Source organism: Acipenser ruthenus, chromosome 9 (genome assembly GCF_902713425.1).
Source record: "Acipenser ruthenus chromosome 9, fAciRut3.2 maternal haplotype, whole genome shotgun sequence".
In the NCBI taxonomy this organism is placed as follows: domain Eukaryota; kingdom Metazoa; phylum Chordata; class Actinopteri; order Acipenseriformes; family Acipenseridae; genus Acipenser; species Acipenser ruthenus.
Genome location: NC_081197.1, coordinates 45,089,004 through 45,111,381, shown reverse-complemented (window position 1 = coordinate 45,111,381; position 22,378 = coordinate 45,089,004). Strand labels below are relative to the sequence as shown.

General features: G+C 38.2%; 1 protein-coding gene across 2 annotated transcripts in view; it reads left to right on the top strand.

The window, feature by feature from the left end:
• Positions 1-22,009, top strand: part of LOC117405196 (ralA-binding protein 1-like) — a 63,818-nt gene extending 41,809 nt beyond the window's left edge. For both annotated transcript variants that reach the window (XM_059030066.1, XM_059030065.1), the window contains exons 6-7: positions 9,826-9,944; positions 21,882-22,009. In XM_059030066.1, the coding sequence (XP_058886049.1) occupies positions 9,826-9,944; positions 21,882-21,912 (150 nt within the window). In that variant the 3' untranslated portion in view covers positions 21,913-22,009. The remainder of the gene's footprint in view (positions 1-9,825; positions 9,945-21,881) is intronic.
• The last annotated feature ends 369 nt before the right edge of the window (positions 22,010-22,378 follow it).

Here is a 22,378-nt window from a genome sequence, read left to right as displayed (position 1 = left end):
CAATGGGGGAGAAGTCATTGCAATAGTGTTTCTTGTCTGCTGAAGTACAGATGGCCACTGATGAATGTGTGCTGGTGGAATTTTGAAGTTGCATCTAAGAGGATTGTGGGTCACTTGAGATGGTTTGTTTTCTCCTGTCTCCTCAACAATTGTCAGTGATTAATTCTTAATACAACACAAGCTGCTGTTTCAGTTGTACTCCCTGCTGTGCACGTAAACCAGGCATTCTGCTGTACTTCACAACTCATTACAGTGTGTATGTGTGTGTGATAGAACTGGAAACACATTAAGACCATTCAAGGACATCTCCACTGTGAATACAGAACAGTACTGTGGGAACATTCGTGCTTGCTTCCCTCCTGGCTTTGACTTGCTCAGCCAGTACTGGTTTAGTGTGCATGTCTTTTTGTGTGAACATGCTTTATTGAGAGTTTTAGCATAGATGTTTGCTGTCAGCTCTGTACCCAATTGAATTTCTGCATCAGAAATAGCCTTGTGGCAGGGTGTACAGTAGCAACATAGCCATCCCCTTTTTTCAGATACCACACACCCACACTAATTAAAACACATGAAAAATAAGTGTTGCAAGGGATCAGGTTTATGGTATACTTGTGATTTTTATTGAGTTTTTTAAAAAAGTCACCAGGATGCGATGATTGAAATAATTACTGTAATAGTCCCTTTGGTGTACTTTTATAGAAGGATTCCACCATATTATTATTATTATTATTATTATTATTATTATTATTTATTTCTTAGCAGATGCCCTTATCCAGAGCGACTTACAATTGTTACAAGATATCACATTATTTTTTTTCACATTATTGGCGATATCGCACATTTTCCCATCTGTACCCTGTCAGTATTTTATATACAATAAGATGTTGTTTTTAACTGCATTGCAGTAGAAGAGTATGTGCATCACGCATGAATGGCCTCAGTTTCTGCTTGACTTGCTGTACTTCTTGCCCATAAAGCAATGTTGTGCTTTTTTGTTGCATCCTTTTTCTATCTTCTGTCAACTTTAGTGATATCCGTATACCCTTGATACAACTGGCAGATTGTCAACTTCATCCCATTGTTTCTAGTCACACATATGCCTTCAAACATATACAGACGTGCTCAAATTTGTTGGTACCCCTCCACAAAAAATGAAGAATGCACAATTTTCTCTGAAATAACTTGAAACTGACAAAAGTAATTGGCATCCGCCATTGTTTATTCCATATTTAATAGAAATCAGACTTTGCTTTTGATTTTTTATTCAACATAATATTGTAAATAAGAAAACAAATGAAAATGGCATGGACAAAAATGATGGCACCCTGTGCCAGGCTCAGCAAAGCAGCCCCAAAACATAACCGAGCCTCCTCCATGTTTCACTGTAGGTATGGTGTTGTTTTCTTTGAAAGCTTCATTTTTTCGTCTGTGAACATAGAGCTGATGTGACTTGCCAAAAAGCTCCAGTTTTGACTCATCTGTCCAAAGGACATTCTCCCAGAAGGATTGTGGCTTGTCAATATGCATTTTAGCAAATTCCAGTCTGGCTTTTTTATGTTTTTCTGTCAAAAGTGGAGTCCTCCTGGGTCTTCTTCCATGGAGCCCGCTTTCGCTCAAAAAGCGACGGATGGTGCGATCAGAAACTGGCGTTCCTTCACCTTGGAGTTCAGCTTGTATCTCTTTGGCAGTTATCCTTGGTTTTTTCTACCATTTGCACTATCCTTCTGTTCACTCTGGGGTCGATTTTCCTCTTGTGGCCGCGCCCAGGGAGGTTGGCTACAGTTCCATGGACCTTAAACTTCTTAATAATATTTGCAACTGTTGTCACAGGAACATCAAGCTGCTTGGAGATGGTCTTGTAGCCTTTACCTTTACCATGCTTGTCTATTATTTTCTTTCTGATCTCCTCAGACAACTCTCTCCTTTGCTTTCTCTGGTCCATGTTCAGTGTGGTGCACACAGTGATACCAAACAGCACAGTGACTACTTTTCTCCATTTAAATAGGCTGAATGACTGATTACAAGATTGGAGACATGTGTGATACTAATTAGTTTGAAATATCACTATAATCCAATTATTTATTATCTTTTCTAAGGGGTACCAACAAATGTGTCCAGGCCATTTTAGAATATCTTTGTAGGATAAGCAATAATTCATCTCTTTTCACAGCTTCTTTGCTTTATTCTATGACATGCCAAAGGCATGCAAGTATACATGATAAAATAGCTTTTAATTTCATCACCTTTCAGGAGGAATGAAGCATTATTTCAATGAGCTGTAAGGGTACCAACAAATTTGAGCACATCTGTATTTACTATCCTCATTAGTATAGTCAATTTGCCATCTAATGAGACTCCATATTTCAATGGTTTTTGATGTGCTGGAAAAAATGAGAAAATATTATGTGAAATGAGAGAAACTGAGATAATAAATATGGCTCAGAATATACTGTAGTCTGTTGTGGGGATTGAGCATGTTCAGAATGGCAAAAAGGGCTTGGCAATCTACTTCTCATTCATGGTAAATATGTGCTTGCCTGGTAAAAACAAATAAATAATACATTCAGAAAACTTGGACAAGTGTGTTTTACTATACCTATTGAATGACACACACTTTTAATTTGGAATATACTGTAGGAATATATGTGCATTGTTATTATTATTATTATTTGTTTTTTTAGCAGACGCCTTTATCCAAGGCCACTTACAGAGACTAGGGTGTATGAACTATGCATCAGCTGCAGAGTCACTTACAATTACGTCTCACCCGAAAGACGGAGCACAAGGAGGTTAAGTGACTTGCTCAGGGTCACACAATGAGTCAGTGGCTGAGGTGGGATTTGAACCGGGGGCCTCCTGGTTACAAGCCCTTTTCTTTAACCCCTGGACCACACAGTGCATGCTGGTAGTTTTAACGTTCCTTCTAGGGACATTTTTATTCATGATTATTTAAAGTGACACTTCTGGGGGAAAAATAAAATTGGGCTTCAGTGAGTCTCAGAATGTTTAAACGAATATGAACAAAATACAGTTCTGAGGGTTAATTTGTGCTCTCTTTTGACTTTTTTGAAAAATGATTTCCATCTGTTTCAAACACATCTGCAAAACACGTACATGGTCATTAAAAGCCTTTCTTTAGAGTTGTTTAATGACGTCTGTCATGACAGAGAGAAGAATTAACTAGGGCTTCAGAGCCTTATTATATTCTTTCTGCCTAATTAATTTAACAATGTGGGGAAGATGCATTTGATGTAAGTGTAGTTCCTTCCATGATTACTGAAGCTAGCCTCTGTTGATAAGAACTCTTAACTTTTGTTCAGCAGAATCATTCTTTTTTTTTTTCCCCTGCTTGTGTCTGTATTCTAAGTTGATCAAAACATTTCAGGAAAATGGAGACTGTTCAGCTAAGCAATAATGAATGCTCGGCTGTACCTCTGTACCTTATGAAAGATTTGAGGCTAGCTAGGTGTATTGTGGGTTGACCCTGCAAACTTTTTTGCTGAAATGCGCATTGTGTGAACTCTTTTTCCCTTTTTTCTAATAGTACTTGTAGTATATTACTGTTGCCCATTTGAGTGACCTGTGCCCCCATATGGGTGCTCTTTAGTTAGCAGATAATGGGCATGCAGAGGGGAGCAGGCCTCACACTTAACATGCTGGGATGTGTTATGCCATTAGGTCTTGCATTAAATTGTTTTATTCCAGAACATGTTATGTTTATGGGGGTTTATTGAGCTAGCCGGACAAGTGAGGGTTTGCTCCAGAAGACCCTTACACACTACTAACTCCCACACCAAATTGGGAGAGGTAGTTATGTCGGGGGCATTGAATCCAATAGCTTCATCGAATCATTTGCCCAGGCTGGATTGAAACTTTGCATGTCATTAATTGTTAATTGAGGCTGCAGGTCAATTTAACATTCACATTTATCACACATGATTGATGTAGGAATTAATAAAGGCAATATCCTGGAAACAGCTAGACTGATTGATTTTTTATTTTTTTTTTTTAATTAAGCTGCCTGTTAGTCTCGGGTATGCTGAATGTGACTGTCCTGTATCATCCACTGGTGGGCATGGCTTGCACGTGAGCTGGGAGCCATGCAGCTTGCACTCCGCTGCTCCACCCTCCACCCAAAACTGCAGAGGTCACAGGGGGGGGAAAAACAGAAGTGCTGTAAATTGAAAGCAGTTATTAGCCACAGCCACCCAATTAACAAATGCAGTAGGATTAATTTGACTGACGATTTTAAGTAGACACATGTTTTGGCTAATTCCATCAGCCATTATATTCTGAATCATATTTTACTCTAAGCAAAAAGGAAGTGCAAGTGTTGGCTTATCCCCCAACACATGTAGAATTTTCGTTTCCAGTAAAATTTTTGCAATGCACAAGTACAGAAAAAAGCTAGAGCTATCCCAGCCCCTATCACAAGCACTATAAAAACAGGTGCAACGAGCACAGACTAGGCTTTTCAAAGGGATGCTGTATTTCCCATAGGTCCTATACATTTCCAGTAAATCAAGTAATTTCACAATTCCAGCCCTTGGTTTATGTTACATTAGCTGAGATGTAAATGATTTGCTAGCTAGAGAACCTTGAGCACCCTGCTAATCAAATCAATTAACCACATACTTGAGCTGATTTATTATTCCAGCTGTATAACACTGAAATTCACTGCTTCAGTCCTTCACAGTGAGACTTCTGTTTGACACATTTCTGTATTAAGAATTCCTTCTTAAAGTGGTTCTTTCTAAACTAACTACTTTCATTAATCTTGTTGTGCGCCTCCTTTCATTTGCTATATAGGCCCCCACATGATATCTGGTACTGCACTAGGTTTGGAAGCCTTGATTTCTTGGTACTTTGTCATTTCAACTGGAAAGTGAAACTAGATTCTTGCCCCATTGACTGAGAGGCTTTGAAGCTGGTAACATGCTTTTGACACCGAAGACACTGCACTGGTGAAATGATCTACTGTAGGAACTGAGAGTGAGGAAAGAAAACTGGGAACTGTATAGTGTAGTAACAGATTTCATGTTTTTAACATTTTTTTAACATTGGTATTTGTAAACATAAATGCCCTTCTTTTATTGATTTCTTGGAGCTCTCCATACATGGCAACCGCTCTGTTTGGCAAAAGTAACACCACAGGAGTTCAGAAAATGGCTAGTAAATGTGTAATCATTCTTCAGAAATGGCATGCACATAGTTCCTTTTCAACATTTGCCAGATAATCACATCTGCTGTAGCTCTAATCTGGAGGATTGTAAACTGTGTGATCTATAATGTGGTCTGAAGTGTGACATTCTGGTACATGTTTCACTTGCAGAGTTGCACTTTGAAATCTCCATTGCTCGTCTATCCAGTGCCCTGTGACCCTCAAGGAACTGTCATTAGCGACATAAGTCCAAAAATCACCAGTCAAACTCACGAACTGTTCTTTTTCAAGTTTGTTTTCAATTCTCATTCTCTCTTCACTGAACAGCTGTTTAATATGTGTTGTTATTGTATTTCTCGTGGGAAGTCTGTATTCATTTGAACCAAGAGCGATTTGAAGGACTTTTTCTAACCCATCATCTTCAACTATGTCAATTGGTCGACTGCAAAAGAAATTGTTAAGGATTTTTGTTTTGACGTACTCAGTGTTTTCTCAGTGAAGCACTCCAGCATTATCTGTTTAGCTGTAACATGGCTGGATGATTCTCCTTCCCCTCTCGGCGCAGCAAAGGGATGTTTTGCTTGCAAATGGTACTGCAAACTACTCGCACTGCCTTTGTATGAAAACCTTTCCTTTATCTTCAGTGTTTCCACCAGAGTCTGATTTGAACCCAAAGCTAGACTGTAGACTTCCCTTTAGCGGTTTGTAACCCTCCATTTTGTCTCTGTGTGCAAATACTGTATCTCACGTGATGTGATGCCAGATGCCATTTCTCACTGATTAGCCTACTTTACAGTTTAACCTTATAACTGCCAGTCAATATAACATAAAATTAAAATAAAAAAATGTTGCTAGATTAATCTGTTAATTGGAACAGCCCTAATATATATATACAGACGTGCTCAAATTTGTTGGTATCCCTCCACAAAAAACAAAGAATGCACAATTTTCTCTGAAATAACTTGAAACTGACAAAAGTAATTGGCATCCACCATTGTTTATTCCATATTTAATAGAAATCCAGACTTTGCTTTTGATTTTTTATTCAACATAATATTGTAAATAAGAAAACAAATGAAAATGGCATGGACAAAAATGATGGGACCGCTAACCTAATATTTTGTTGCACAACCTTAGAGGCAATCACTGCAATCAAACGTTTTCTGTAGCTCTCAATGAGACTTCTGCACCTGTTAACAGGTAGTTTGGCCCACTCTTCCTGAGCAAACTGCTCCAGCTGTCTCAGGTTTGATGGGTGCCTTCTCCAGACTGCAAGTTTCAGCTCTTTCCATAGATATTCGATAGGATTCAGATCAGGACTCATAGAAGGCCACTTCAGAATAGTCCAATGTTTTGTTCTTATCCATTCTTAGGTGCTTTTAGCTGTGTGTTTTAGGTCATTATCCTGTTTGAGGACCCATGACCTGCGACTGAGACAGAGCTTTCTGACACTGGGCAGTACGTTTCGCTCCAGAATGCCTTGATAGTCTTGAGATTTCATTGTGCCCTGCACAGATTCAAGGCACCCTGTGCCAGGCGCAGCAAAGCAGCCTCAAAACATAACCGAGCCTCCTCCATGTTTCACTGTAGGTATGGTGTTGTTTTCTTTGAAAGCTTCATTTTTTTGTCTGTGAACATAGAGCTGATGTGACTTGCCAAAAAGCTCCAGTTTTGACTCCTCTGTCCAAAGGACATTCTCCCAGAAGGATTGTGGCTTGTCAATATGCATTTTAGCAAATTCCAGTCTGGCTTTTTTATGTTTTTCTTTCAAAAGTGGACTCCTCCTGGGTCTTCTTCCATGGAGCCCACTTTCGCTCAAAAAGCGACGGATGGTGCGATCAGAAACTGACGTACCTTCACCTTGGAGTTCAGCTTGTATCTCTTTGGCAGTTATCCTTGGTTCTTTTTCTACCATTCGCACTATCCTTCTGTTCAATCTGGGGTCGATTTTCCTCTTGCAGCCGCACCCAGGGAGGTTGGCTACAGTTCCATGGACCTTAAACTTCTTAATAATATTTGCAACTGTTGTCACAGGAACATCAAGCTGCTTGGAGATGGTCTTGTAGCCTTTACCTTTACCATGCTTGTCTATTATTTTCTTTCTGATCTCCTCAGACAACTCTCTCCTTTGCTTTCTCTGGTCCATGTTCAGTGTGGTGCACACAATGATACCAAACAGCACAGTGACTACTTTTCTCCATTTAAATAGGCTGAATGACTGATTACAAGATTGGAGACATGTGTGATACTAATTAAAGAAACGAATTAGTTTGAAATATCACTATAATCCAATTATTTATTATCTTTTCTAAGGGGTACCAACAAATGTGTCCAGGCCATTTTAGAATATCTTTGTAGAATAAGCAATAATTCATCTCTTTTCACAGCTTCTTTGCTTTATTCTATGACATACCAAAGGCATGCAAGTATACATGATAAAATAGCTTTTAATTTCATCACTTTTCAGGAGGAATGAAGCATTATTTCAATGAGCTGTAAGGGTACCAACAAATTTGAGCATGTCTGTATATATATATATATATATATATATATATATATATATATATATATATATATATATATATATATATATAGTGTTTCAGATAGCTAGAAGTTAATTACTTTTTCAGTAGTTAATTACTTTTTCTGATTCAAAATTAAAAAAAAAAATAACCAAGTTTCAAACGGTTTCTATTTATTGACGAGGATCAGGTTTGCTTTATTGGTTTTGATCTCAGTGGTGGTGAGATTTTCATAGCCAGCTACTCGGTCTCAGCAGGGAACATTTAGCTTGTTAGTGTGAATGTGTTTCTTCTGGATTTTCCCCAGATATTACAGTAAGCATGTGACTACTCTGCTGGTAGTCAGATTTGCAATTCATTTTTATCACAGATTTAACCTGGAATTATGTCCGGATTGGTCATTGCTCTTGCCTTGCAATCAAAATTGATTTTTTTTTTTTTTTTTTGTATTATTATATACAAGTTAAAGGTAACATTTCTAGGGTTTAGAAATTGAAATTATTCTCTTACCCACATTAAAACAAAACAAAAAACTGATTAGTTACCTAAATAAAATTAAAAAAATTATGCATATCATTACCAGCAATTATACTTGGCCTGTAATATATAAAGTGCTCCCCCTTTATAAGACGAACAGACCATTGCTGGACCAAGGAGATATTAGATTGGATCCCAAAAGATATAAAGCGACCAAGAAGACAACCTCCAGGAAGATGGCAAGATGAAATTAGGAAACACGCCGGAGCAATGTGGATGAGGGACGCAGCAGACAGGCTTTTGTGGAAGAATCCTGGGGAGGCCTTCATCCATCAGTTGATTGAAAAAGGCTGAAGATGATGATGATGATTATATATATATATATATATATATATATATATATATATATATATACACACACACACACACACACACACACACACACACACATATGTTAGGACCCCAAACCAAAATACGCCTCCATCTATATTTAGAATCCCTAAATCTTTTCATGTTCGGGGTGGTGTTGTCTTGTGAATGACCCCATCACAATGCAAAAAATTAACTTAACCCGAACCTGATCTGAAGAAGATCATCCAAAAATACAACCTTACTCAAGCAGTGAGCAGCAACGTCACAGTGCGCGTCGGTCTTTCAATTAAAGCTACAGTACTACATTACCTGCACAGTACATCATTTTTGTTGTATTCAGAATAAAATAACACATCAAATATGTGTTTAGTTCTAACAAATAATAGTTGCTGCGCACTGCTTGAGTAAGGTTGTGTTTTCAGTCAAGGTGTTTTTAATGTTTTTTTGTTGCGTTTTACACCCTATCAACTAATGTCGTTCGGGTCCACTTAGGACTCATCTGTCATGGAGGTGCCCATGTGGTGTAGAGCAGAGGTTCTCCCCTCCCCCCCCACCACACACATATGTACATATACCGGCTTCTCTGTACGTCACTGCTGATGTGTTTTTTTTCCTTTTTTCTTTTGCACAAACCAGCCACCAGTCCATCATATTGAGAGCAAACTTAACACTGCAAATAATAGTTTACCAATTGTGTCCAACGCATACTAATGTGCACACCACATAGTAAGCTGATACATCACAATGTTCATTTAGTCTGCTTCCATCCGTTGGTACCAACCACTGTTTTTGTTTTGTTTTTTGAAAATAATGCAGTTCAATTCTAATTTTCATTTTTTTATTTTAGACATTAGATATCGATTGTTTCCTCAATTGCACATTTTACTGGTATTTATTGATAATTATTGCCCCATTTACTTCCAACTGTGATCAATTTTGATAAATGTTTTGTATTATTAAGACCTCTGTCCCATTTAAAGACACTAAAACAAATGCTGAAAAATGCCAGGGTAGTAAGGAAATATGAATATTTGACCTGCAGCTTGCTCAGAGTTTGTGTGATGATTATGATTAGTTACAGTCATATCTTTGTACAGCATCAGCCTTTTTTGGAAATATGTCTCGATTTTAAGTTCAGCAGCTGTTAGTTTGGGACTCTGGGTGATGGTAAGAGGTGTGTGTGAGAGAAATGCAATTAGGGTAGATGTGAAAGAACTTTATTCATATGAAGACTGTTGGGGCCTACAATAGCGGGAGTCCTGCTGCTGATGTCCTTTGTTTCCATGGTTACAGGAAAGTCAGTTGCTGGTCCAGCAAAGGGATCTACTGAGGGAGGAGAATCATCCAGCCCAAGAGATTTCAAAGGAGGAGACAGAGGAGACATTGGAGACTGGCATTCATTTAATAGCTTGGTAGGCAACTCCAGAACACACTGTACAGATCCTGAACGATGTTTGTTTGGCGTTTTATCCTCGTACTATAGAATGAGTATAGTCATTGCATGCAGAAAAGCGTAAAACAAGAGGGAAAACAAGATTACATGTACCTAGTTATTAGTTAGAACCTTACACATTTTTATCATGCAAGTAATATTGTGTAGAAATAATGCTATTAGGGTACCACTGACAGGAGGAGGGCAAAATAGAAAGACATCGGAAATGCTTTATGGAACCATGGGACTATTGCAAAAAAAGCTACATCCAGGTGGATTTCCTTGTTCAGTAGAGACCAACCTTTTTAAAACTATAAAAATACACATTCTAAGATGTGTAGAGATGTTGTTTTACAGATGTTTTGACTTGACTTGAAAGTTTGCCTCATTCAAGATGGTTTTACCTGAGGTAGGCAAGTCCGGACCTGGGGTGCCATTCCATTACAGGTTTAATAGGTACAGTATTACTTAGTGTATAGCACCCGATCTGTATTTTCTATTGTTTCACTTTATTATTTAAGAACAAAGACTGCAGGTGCCGATGGTGTCTATCCCTGAGTTCCACCTTTTGGGGTGTGGGTTGCCTCCTGAGTATTGCCTCTCCGGGAGTACATGGTTTCTGTTGTGAAAAACATTATAGTATTGTCAAAAAATATGCTTGATTGCAGTTGTGGGGGTTCCTATTCAAGAAGACAAGAGAGCCAATCCAGGCCCTAATTCATGCTGTGGCTGGAAGTAAATTATGACTTTTGTGTCTTTTGTGTGTATCAATATCTCCAGTTCTGCATTCACTCTGATAATTGCACTAATGGGCAAATTATTGAGAATTATATGAGTTTATTATTCTTGTTGTTTATATTCACTGTGTGTGATTTTCTGGTGACCTCTGTGGCATATCTCTCACAGTCATGTCTAACCATTACATCTACATAGTAACCATTAACACTCTGCGCCCAGTGGATGTAAGAAATATCACAATTTTACAGATGATTTTTCATCCTTTGGAGGCAGGGTGTTGCAGGGAACATGTTAATGGTTACACTCGGGTGTTCCAGATTTACTTTGGAGGCAGGGTGTTGCAGGGTGTTGCAGGGAACATGTTAATGGTTACACTCGGGTGTTCCAGATTTACTTGGGAGGCAGGGTGTTGCAGGGTGTTGCAGGGAACATGTTAATGGTTACACTCGGGTGTTCCAGATTTACTTGGGAGGCAGGGTGTTGCAGGGTGTTGCAGGGAACATGTTAATGGTTACACTCGGGTGTTCCAGATTTACTTGGGAGGCAGGGTGTTGCAGGGAACATGTTAATGGTTACACTCGGGTGTTCCAGATTTACTTGGGAGGCAGGGTGTTGCAGGGTGTTGCAATGAACATGTTAATGGTTACACTCGGGTGTTCCAGATTTACTTGGGAGGCAGGGTGTTGCAGGGTGTTGCAGGGAACATGTTAATGGTTACACTCGGGTGTTCCAGATTTACTTGGGAGGCAGGGTGTTGCAGGGTGTTGCAGGGAACATGTTAATGGTTACACTCGGATGTTCCAGATGTACTTGGAGGTTAGTCATGATCCTGAGCGCACTATTGAGACCACATGGGGTGCTTCAAATATCAGAATTTCAAAGTCACCAGATCAAAAGAATACATTAGTAAATCTGAGTCTAATTTAACTTTAGTGTTTCATACTCATACCAGGTTGCTCTTTAGTGCAATAGACAGAGATACTTAGGGTCCTGTTTAACTTTTCCATTGCCGCAGTAAATCGCACTTGAGCTACTTGTTTTAATGATGCAGATACATCTGATGAGTAAAGGTATTATTAATCTTTGTTGGTATTGTGACCATATGGTAACAGACAGCTCATTCGTGTTGTTCAATGGGCTTGACCTTGTTAAAGGGTTAGAAACTGCCTATTTACTGTGAAATGCACAAATCCCTCTTCTATTGCCTATCCGGGGGAAATGCTGCGGCTGCGGCTGCTGCTGCTGCTTTCAGCCCTAGTGTTGTAAAGACGTCACAACACAGTGGATTTATTTTTGTTTTGTTTAGTATGTCCTAATTAAATGAACAGTGAGCACTTGTTTGAAGGCCTGTGCCAGAGCTCTGTGTTGGTTTGTACTGTAAAGCTGCTGATTCCTGCTGACAGCCTGCTGGGACTTGCCCTGGAGCACGACGCGTCAGCAGACATTGGAGAGGAGGACGAGGAGGACGAGGACGAGGAGGAGGAGGAGGAGGAGGAGGAGGAGGAGGAGGAGGAGGAGGAGGAGATGGAGGGGATGAAAGAAATTCGGATTGAGCTTTTCGAGAACAACACAGCGCTAAAGGGCCGTGATGTCAACCTCTGCTTTGTATTTGGGGGGGATGTCAATATACATTGTTTCACAAATTCATAGATTTGTTTTGTTTTGTTTTGTTTTGTTTTTTGCTTGTTTTGAGTGCACTGGTTTACAGTCAGGCAAGATGAAGTACTGTCCTCAACATCCCTGCCATTTAGTTCAAGGTCTTTCTTAAAGTAATTGAAGCAAACAAAATAGTTCCATACATTTTCTCTGCCTTGAGCATCCATTTAATATATAGTTCAAAGTGTTCTCTTGTAAGTTGCTGTGTGCTTCAGTTTAAGCATTCATAATCAACATGGAATAACGTTTTGCAACCTGTCTAATATTTCTGCATGACGGCCCTTTCGTATGCCTATTCACACTCATTTGATCACATTCCCACACATTGACACACCCCTACATTTTCATACTCCATTGCAGACATATAGACTCACTACACTTCACTAAGTACAGTAACTGGTACAGAATACAGCAGCCCAGACAATTACAAAGAGTCAGTTGTTTTTACTTTATTAATACTTTATGGTTATGTAATAAAAACAGATCAAAATGTGGTTGGGTAGACAGATATGCACTTAATAACATGTGCTACAGAAGGGCCTTAACAAAGTTCATCACAATTGATTCCCTAGATTTATGCAAAACATGTGATCCCATACAGTATGCCTGTAGCCGGGAATATACATTTCCTGTAGGGGATGAAAACAGATAAATGGCTGTACTTCATTAATTGTCAGGTTTCAACAAAGTGTTACTATAACTTGGAAATGAGGAGTCATTGCACTGAGAGGATCCCCAAATAATTTAATACTGACTGAACTTCTTGCTGGTCTTGTTACTAGTACAGCCTTAGGGTTTATAAATCACGTAGAGATCAGGCCCAAGTGTGAATCTATACAATCGGTGTCTAATCCTTTTGGGTTTTGGAGGCCGTTTACAGTTGGAGTACAAGCAAGCTACTAATTTTAAACTGCGATGGGTTACAGAATACCTCACTTACTTCTCAAACTGCTAGATGCCTGTGATGTATTGAGGTACCTTTTTTGGATTGCAAAATGACAGCAGCTCTTTGCTGTTTTCCTGTATTTATCTTCATTCTACACAGAATGGCTTCTCGTAAAATTCAGTAAACGTATCGGAATCACAACCATATACAGTAGAGTCAATTATTCGATCTTTGATCAACCTTCTGGTGTATTGCGCACACACCTGCTGCTGAAACGGCTACGAGATTTAACTGCCAAAAAAAGGACCGGCAGACTAAGGCAAAAAGTTACACAATTATTCAGACCGCCAAAACCTTAGATTGAGCATTGTTTGCTTTTAAATGGTTGTAGTTAAGCAAATTAAAACAGTCACCTCGTTCTTGATTTTTCATCTCTTTCGTCAGTAAGGGCTGGAGATCCTGTCTTATTGAGCAGCAAGAACTTTTATTTTATTCATTTCAATTGCACGTTATTACAATGCCTTAACAGCAAGTATCATGCCTTAACAGCAAGTATTAGCAGAATCGATTCCAAAGTACAGTACTTTCAGATTGTGATGATACATTTATGCCTTGCTATGGTACTGGAATCCTCATATGATAGACAGGAACGCAGAATAACAAAACACAATTCAAAAGTAGCATACATTTTTTTTAATGCTTCATTGCGTTATGACAAATTCAATGAGAGAGGGCACTTACCTACATAGACAGGAATGCAGAATAACATCAAACAAAATTCAAAAACAGCATACATTTTCATTTTAAATGCTTCATTGCGTTTTGACAAATTTCGTTCTGCAAACCAGGTGTGATGGACCTGACGGCGATAAGTAGGCAGTCCTCAAGATTTTTGTGTCAGCCTGTTTCGTGCATCTGTTTTTAATATTGCATTCATTGTGGAATAAGCTGCTTCACTTCTGCAAGTAGATCCAGACATGGAGAGCACAGACAGAGCCAGCGGTAGTTGTCTGGACATATATAGGTGAACCAGAATGATTCCAGATTTGCTTTGTTAATGAATTCGGTTTTCAGCAACTGTGATGCCTGCAAATATAGTACTAGTTCTTGTTGCTGCTTTGTCAATTGCGGGAAGCACTTGCTTTGCATGGGACGAGAAATCACCATCGGGGTTGACTGAAAACGGATCACGGACAAAAACGATTACGTACCTAGGAATGCTGAAGTTGTCTTTCAGCTGTTCAGTAAAGTCTGACATCATTACGAGTCATTTTGAGTTACGTTCCACTTACAACATATCAGAATGTTAAACTAAACAAATTTGTCTCTTAATAGCTACAACACAGATGCTATATTATTTTACTAATATTTATTTGGAGGTTACAAAGACATGCTAACACAATTATTACTTCTTTTTTTCCTTTTTGGTTTGTTTTCAATTGGCTTGACAAGGTTTTTTGGGTTTTTTTTGTTATTGACGAGCTGGTATGTCTTGTGCCATGATTCAACACATTTTTTAGGGGGAGGGGGGTGGGTATTGAAAGTGGCCCGCTCTACAGCTGGCCGCAGGTCATTTGGCCCGCCATCAAATTTAATTGCCGACCACTGAATTACAGTATTTCATTACCTTAACTGTAGGTGTTAAAGTTTTAATTAATTGCATTAATTTAATAATTTGTAAAGCTTTGTAATTGTGTATGGTTAATGTGATAGAATAGGTTACTAGCTATATATCATCAGTAGGTACTTGAGTTACTAAGTACTTGTGTGTGTGTGTTAACTTTATTCTATACATTATTAAAGGTACAGTAATTGTTATTCGATTAACAATTGGGACTGATACTTGTTTGATTATCCATACAAGTTAATAATGCAAACCAGTATCGGTCCCAATTAGTTTGGATAATTGACTGTATTTAAAAATATTAAACCAATTATTGATAGTAACAGATGACTCGAAATGACATTTTTGTCCAGTTGTGTTTATTACACATTCTGTTTCTATATGGGGTAAAAAACACAGCAGCCAGCAGATACCAAGAAATGTGCCCTTGAAGGATATTACACTGGCGCATTTCACAGTCAACAGTCATTGCGTGGATGTGTCCCCTTTAAGAGTGCTGCTGATTTGAGCTCCGAGCTATTGAATGACTGCGCAGTCAGCCGGTGAGTAAGTGCAGAGTGAGAGAGTGCTTCAGCCCTGAGGGGCGTAACGAAGGAGATGAGCTCTGGAACTGGGAACTTCCGCAATGCATGAAGAAGACAAGCTGTGCACTTGAGCCTCTGATGTTATTCCCCAACAAACACCTACCTTTGGGCGGGATTTATTCAATACCCAGACGAGATGAACAATGTTTACAGAAGGCACACAAAGACACTAACCACCTGTGTAGTGGCTCGTCTTAATGTGCACTTGTACTCCAATGGACTATCTGGAACACAATCCCTGTTTGACAGAAATCCAGGACGGTTAAGTGTCCCCGTTCATTCAGGCCTAGCACCTTGTCAAACATCCAATTTTCTCTGTAATGGGAGGCTAATTTTAAGATTTGGACGTTCTTTTCACAGAATAGATACAGATCAGTTCCTTGTTTTGTTTGGATTTATGAATGTGGGGTGAAAGTGACTTTCTAATGGCCCAAGTAATGCATAGTTTTTGAAATGTTTAAACAAGACCATCTGGTATGCTGTTTTTCTGTTGTGCATACAGTGGGTTGAGGTCATGGTGGTCTTCTTTATCATGTTCCTGATGCCTCTGATTTTGAATATTCAGCCGTGGCAGGTTTTTCATGCTGTGATAAACATGATCAATTCAAAGCAGATGAAGAAATTATTTTTGCAGCTTCACACAGACCTTGTTGCATACTTGTTTGCTTGCTTCCTGAGTATGGCTCTGCAGCTTACTCCCACTACTCCCATTGCTGCCTTTTAGTCTACAGTAGCTATTAAATCATTGTACAGATCTACAATGCAACTTAACTCTACACTGTATATTTGAATCATCTTTTTCATGGGAAACATTACAATATTATAGAGCAGAGAGGTGTTTTGATAAAGAATAGCCCTGGGACAAATAGTCAATTACTTGTTTGTAGAAAAATACCATGTTTGTCTTCAATATTTTATTGTTGTTAATGTCTGTCCACGTGTAATAGAGGAGACCACATTATCTCTGATTTATCTTGCACGAATTCAGAAAAGCAAGGAAACACAGATTTTAATTAAAGTGTTGTTTGTAACAGTCGTATTTTGTTGCACAGCATTACGAATTGTAGCATTTTTCAATAATGGTTACATTTAATTAACGCAGGTTTATTTTTTGAAGGGTGCCGTTATTGAGCTCTGCAGCTGTTTAGACCTTTAAAAAGGTCTCCTTTTATTTGTGGATGAACAAGGTGTTTTATACATCTATCTTAATTCCATTTCAGTATGAACCAGTAACTTACAATACAGTGTACTGTTTCCTGTCATCTGTTCCACAGTGGTGTCATGACCTTGATAAATGCCCCATAGAGAAGGAAATTAAAAAGTAAAGATGGGAAATTTAGCTCTAATGCATTTTTAAAAAATCTGGCGTGCCATTCCACTTTATGCCTGATGTTAAAACACCCCATGTAAACCACATATCACTGTTTTTTCAGCTCATTTATACATTGAGAAGACAGTGACTAAGCATGTGCTTTTAAAAAAGAAAAAGAAAAAAAAAACACTGATGACCTGAGCCTACAGTGCCACCTAGTCAGAGGTATTTTGCTACTGCAGGATTAAGAAATAAAAAAAATAAAGCTTTTATTAAATGTGATTTAAACTGATTTGGGAAAACATTTCAGTGGACTGTTGGGGCTGGGCATTATTTGCTGCTCGCTACTGCCACCTGCATTGCATACAGAGGGAATGTATCTAGTATACTAATCAGCCCTAGAAATAAAGAGCAAAATTGTCAGCAATGTAAGCTATAAAATGATGATGGAACTGTTTCTACAGTACAGGCAACCAAGTTGTTTTTCGTAAGTGTTATACTGTTTTAAATACTTCTATACCTTAAAGAAAAATGTACTTTGTCTTTGAGAGGAGACATTTTTATTTAGCAAAAAAACAAATAACACAAAAAATAAAATAAAATGATACTGAAATAACAGTGCAGGTTTGTTAAATGACAAGTCATATGTAGTGGGCAGGCATGTGTTTTCTGTAAACCTATCGTATACTGTTAAGGAGATGTCAAACTTATATTTGTACATGTGTATGGAGTGGGTGGCAAGGAAACACACACCACTTTGTCCTTTTTAACATTAAAAAAAAACATGAAATCACTTGAAGCATTGCATGTTCATCACAGTGAAATGCGTGCTAAAATGCACCTAATTGGCAACACAGTTTTCAAAAACATTGCCCTTGTGTTGCTTCACATCGCTTTTAGACCCTTAAAAATCCTTTGAAATCTTTGAAAGCTCTGCAAAAGAAATCCGAGAGAATCTTTGTGATTTAATTATACACATTTCTAGGGAGACTGGAATTGGAGATAAAAGAACATGTAATTGAAGCATTCAAATAATCTTTAGTGTACCCTCTATTGGACCCCAAGGAGATGGAGTAAATTAGTTTTAATTCAATTGGTGTTCTATTAATGCCTTTTTCCCAGAATTCATATTTTAATTATTCATATCTCAATATTTGAGTCCTGCTTTTGGCCTAATTTAAAATAATTTTTAAAAATTGAAATAAAAAAATATATATATTATGAGATATTAAAACTGCCTTTGACATGTGCCATTTAACATTGAATTGAAATTAATATCTGCTTAATTTTAAACAAATAAAATAAATAAATAGTTGAGTTGGGATTTTCTATATTGAACTTAATTTACAGAGAGCACATAAGGCCATTTATCAGTATTTGGGCACTATGGATACTGAGATGGGACCCTTATACATTGATCTTATCTGTCTGTCTGTCTGCCTGTTTTTTTTTATAAAAGACTGCTAGGTTAAAAGATGATATTTGTGCCTTATTCTTATTTTTAAAACATAGTTTATGATTAATTGTTTTCAGACAGTTGTCATATTCCCGTTACTTGCTTGGCACTTATGGGCCAGCTCATTTTGGTTCTACAGTAGTTCAATCTGGGAGATAAAGGTGAAGTGCTGTTGAGGTGTGAAAGCTTGGGTTAATGACCTGTCTCCAAGATGGGTCCATACATCTTTATACTTTTGGGCAGAAAGTGCATTTTATATAGCATTTGAAAAGTAGTAATCATTTCATGATGTTAATTTGCTTTATACACCTGTCATTTCTGGGGGTGATAACGCCAGTGGAACACACATTTACACAATGAACTATTGATATAGAGTGACACAGTACATATCAGTTAGTAGGTGGCACTGCAATACTGGATGCCAGGATACATAGGACTGAGGTCTGTTACTGTAACTGTAAATGTGAGATCTTCTCAGAACAAAAGGTCATAAATAGAAACCGAGTAAAAGTTTAGAACAACAAAGATTCTGTCCTAATAAATTAGACCCCCCCCCCCCCCCCATTTAGTTTAGAGAAAACTAAACAGGTAGCGCCATATAAAGAGACATTGCTTTTGTTCACTTGGTTTTAACAAATGATTGCGTACTTAAAGGATAGATGATTCAAGAGCTCAAATTACTAGTGAGTCTTGCCATCCTGGTAGATACTGATTGTAATAAATGCAACAGCACTGACCTCTCTCTGGCACCTAGTGTACCTCAGCAGACTGCTTTCTAGTGGTTTACTTTTAAACCCATCGTGTATGTTAAGGTAAATGCAACTATACCGTGCACTTTTATCAGACAAGCTTTGGTGAAAACTATAAAGAGCCATTGTAGTAGAGGCTTGCTTGATTTATATGTCAGAACCAGGTTTGGAACGCAGCCCAGACTGAACAAGAGACGTTCATTCCAGTTTGGCACCGGAATATCTGGGGGACTATGAGGCATTTGCTGTTCAAATGTAGGTGTCGGCTTACCTCTGTAACCCATTTTCAGAGGAAATCATTTTCACCCACTGAACCTGATCAATAGATTTTAACAACATTTGAACCTTGGAAGTAAGGGCCCAACCTGTGGAGTCCCTGCCTGGGCTTATGGTGCACCTGACCGCTATGAGCTGCAGCACTACCATGAGGTGAACCAAGCCCACCCCTGGGTGGCTAATGCAGCGCTCCCTTTGTGAAGCAATCCCAGCCCAGACTGCTGATCGTGTGACTCTCCCTGCACTTACACAGTAGTGCCTGTGCTGGGTGAGCCACTGGGGACATCCTTTCACCTTTTGATCACTTAGTTCTGAGGTAGCTTTAACACATATACTGTACAGTGCAGCCACCAGTACAGTATATTTAAAATACTCACTGTACCCATAAAATTAGCCTGACACCTTACTGTATATAGAAGTTCCTGGTGAGTGGCGTTTAATTAGCAGTGGTACTGTGCAGTAAGCAACTTCAAAGACAGCATAGACTTTACAGAGCTGTATGATGTTGGTTTCTGGGTCAAGGCTGCAGTTGCAAGTCAGAGGTTTCTTATTCACATGGAATGCTGCTTTTATCTGCTGATATATATATATATATATATATATATATATATATATATATATATATATATATATATATATATATATATATATATATAATTAGCTCAAAGAGCCAGCTGCCCAACGTTTCAATATGTTGTACAACATATCTTTCTCAAGGGAACATGTGTTTGTATTACATGGATAAATAGCACTGTGTACCACATATTCTCTTATATTCTTATACTATTACCTGTTTCTGAATTGTTCCATGTGAAATCCTGGGCTGGGTGGAAATTTAAAATTAGATAAGTTATGCTGTTTCATCAACCTATGAAACAGCTCAACTTATCTAAAGAGGAACACATTGCACTGCGGAACATACAAAACCAAGATCATATTGTAATAAAACCTGCTGACAAAGGAGGAGCAGTAGTTGTCTGGAGTAAAGACCTCTATACAAAAGAAGCCCAACAACAACCTTCTGACACTCATTTCTACACTAAGAACTGCAAAGATCTCACTCATTGTTTAGAGGCCACTCTCATTTCCACTGTTAATGATGCTATCTCAAACAATTTGTTACCCACATCTTCACGTGATCTAATAGTGGAAAACCCCCATTGCAGTCGTTTTTACTTGCTTTCGAAAATCCACAAACCAAACAATCCAGGCCGCCCAATTGTATCAGCCTGTTCCTGTCCCACGGAACTGATCTCCAAATTTCTTGATGAAATCTTCAAACCCCTTGCTGAAAGCCCTGTGTTAAAGACTCTACACATTTTCTAAAGCAATTGGATCATTTCAAAGAACAGCACCCTTGTGATAATATTATTCTTTTTACAATGGATCAGTTGAAAACACATGTTTACAGCAATGCAATGGAAACACACCTAAACTATATCTTAGGTACATTGATGACATCATTGGAATTTCCACCAACCAGTGAGGATTTAAAACAGTTCATTCAGTCAGTAACAAATTTCCACCCAGCCCTGGATTTCACATGGAACATATCAGAAACAGGCAATAGTATATCTTTCTTAGACATTTCCATCACTCTTTTGAATTCCACCATTAACACCACTGTCTACTAGAAACCAGCTGATTCTCATTCATATCTGCAGTATGACTCCTCACACCCTAAGGCTTGCCATGACTCGATTCCCTATTCATGACTGTTAAGACTCAGACGTATTTGTAGCGACGATCAAGATTTCTTCGTCAAAAGCGAGGAAATGTGTGTGTTTTTTGGAAATTGTGGCTTTCCAGACAAGATCATCACTAAAACTAAATCCTGCATTTCAAATATAAAAAGAAAAAATGCTTTATATAATAACAATATACAGCACACAGATGATAGAATCCCTCTGGTCCTCACTTACCACCCTACCAACAGAAAGATGCAGACAACTGTGCAAAGAAACGTTACAATTTTACAACAAGACCCATCAAAAGTGCCTTTTTTCAAGATTCCCCCCTTGATGTCATATAGAAGAGACAAGAATATAAGAGAATATGTGGTAAACAGTGCTATTCGTCCTTCTGGGGAACCTTTGAAAGGCACGTAGCCATGTAATAGACCATGATGTAATACCTGTAAATACATTCATTCAGATTAGAGGCATTAAATCTTCATTCAACATTTACTAACATTTTACGTGTACCTCTAAAGGAATAGTCTACTGCATTATCTGCAAGAAATGGCACAGCACTTCAGAAACATTTGCATGACACCACTGCATTTCCATGATAATCGCACTGCTGAAGACATCACAGTCTTTGTGATCAATCATTGCTATGGAACAAATGTTGCTTGGAAACAAAAGGAACGCGAGTTTATCTTCAAACTGGGAACTTTGGAACCTCTGGGAATGAACATGCTGTTCTAATAATAATTACACTATCCACAGAATCTTTGTATAATTACAATTCTTGAATGTACATTTTTTTAAAAACCTTTTCTTTCATATGCCTTCAATTTTGTACACTGCAGTTTATATGTATATATATATTCATGTAATAGACTTCATGTAAACTAAATTTAAACATGAAACATATTTATTCTTGTTTTGCTTGCATTTCTCTTTTTGCAACAGGAAGAGAATCAACAGCTGGCCACTCAGATAACAGAAGAGATGGAGGTCATAGGTCAGCTTAAAGGGCAGATTAACCTGCTCCATCTTCAAGCAATCCATGAACCTGCGGCATTACAATAGAAAAAGGATTGAAGATTTTAGGTACGACAGTAAAAAAATACTTGTGACAATCCAGAGAAACAATATTGTACTTCAGAGTATATAGATTTTTATACGAAAATAAACTTATACAGAGTGGCTGTTAAGTCAATTTGCAACTTATTGTCTGCTGCTGTGGAGAAATCGCAGAAACCTGTCAGTTAACCATCATTTTAATGTTTTAATGAGCAGCACCTGTTAGACTTTGTAGATGTAGTATCCCATATTTTTCAGTTGCCTCTTTGAAACTGTCACTAGTACAGTGGCTATGGTTACAATGAATGGTTGTTTCCCTTCAGCGTCTTACTAAAATGCACTGCTTTCCGTGTCCCATGACTCTTCAGCCTATTTTATTTAAT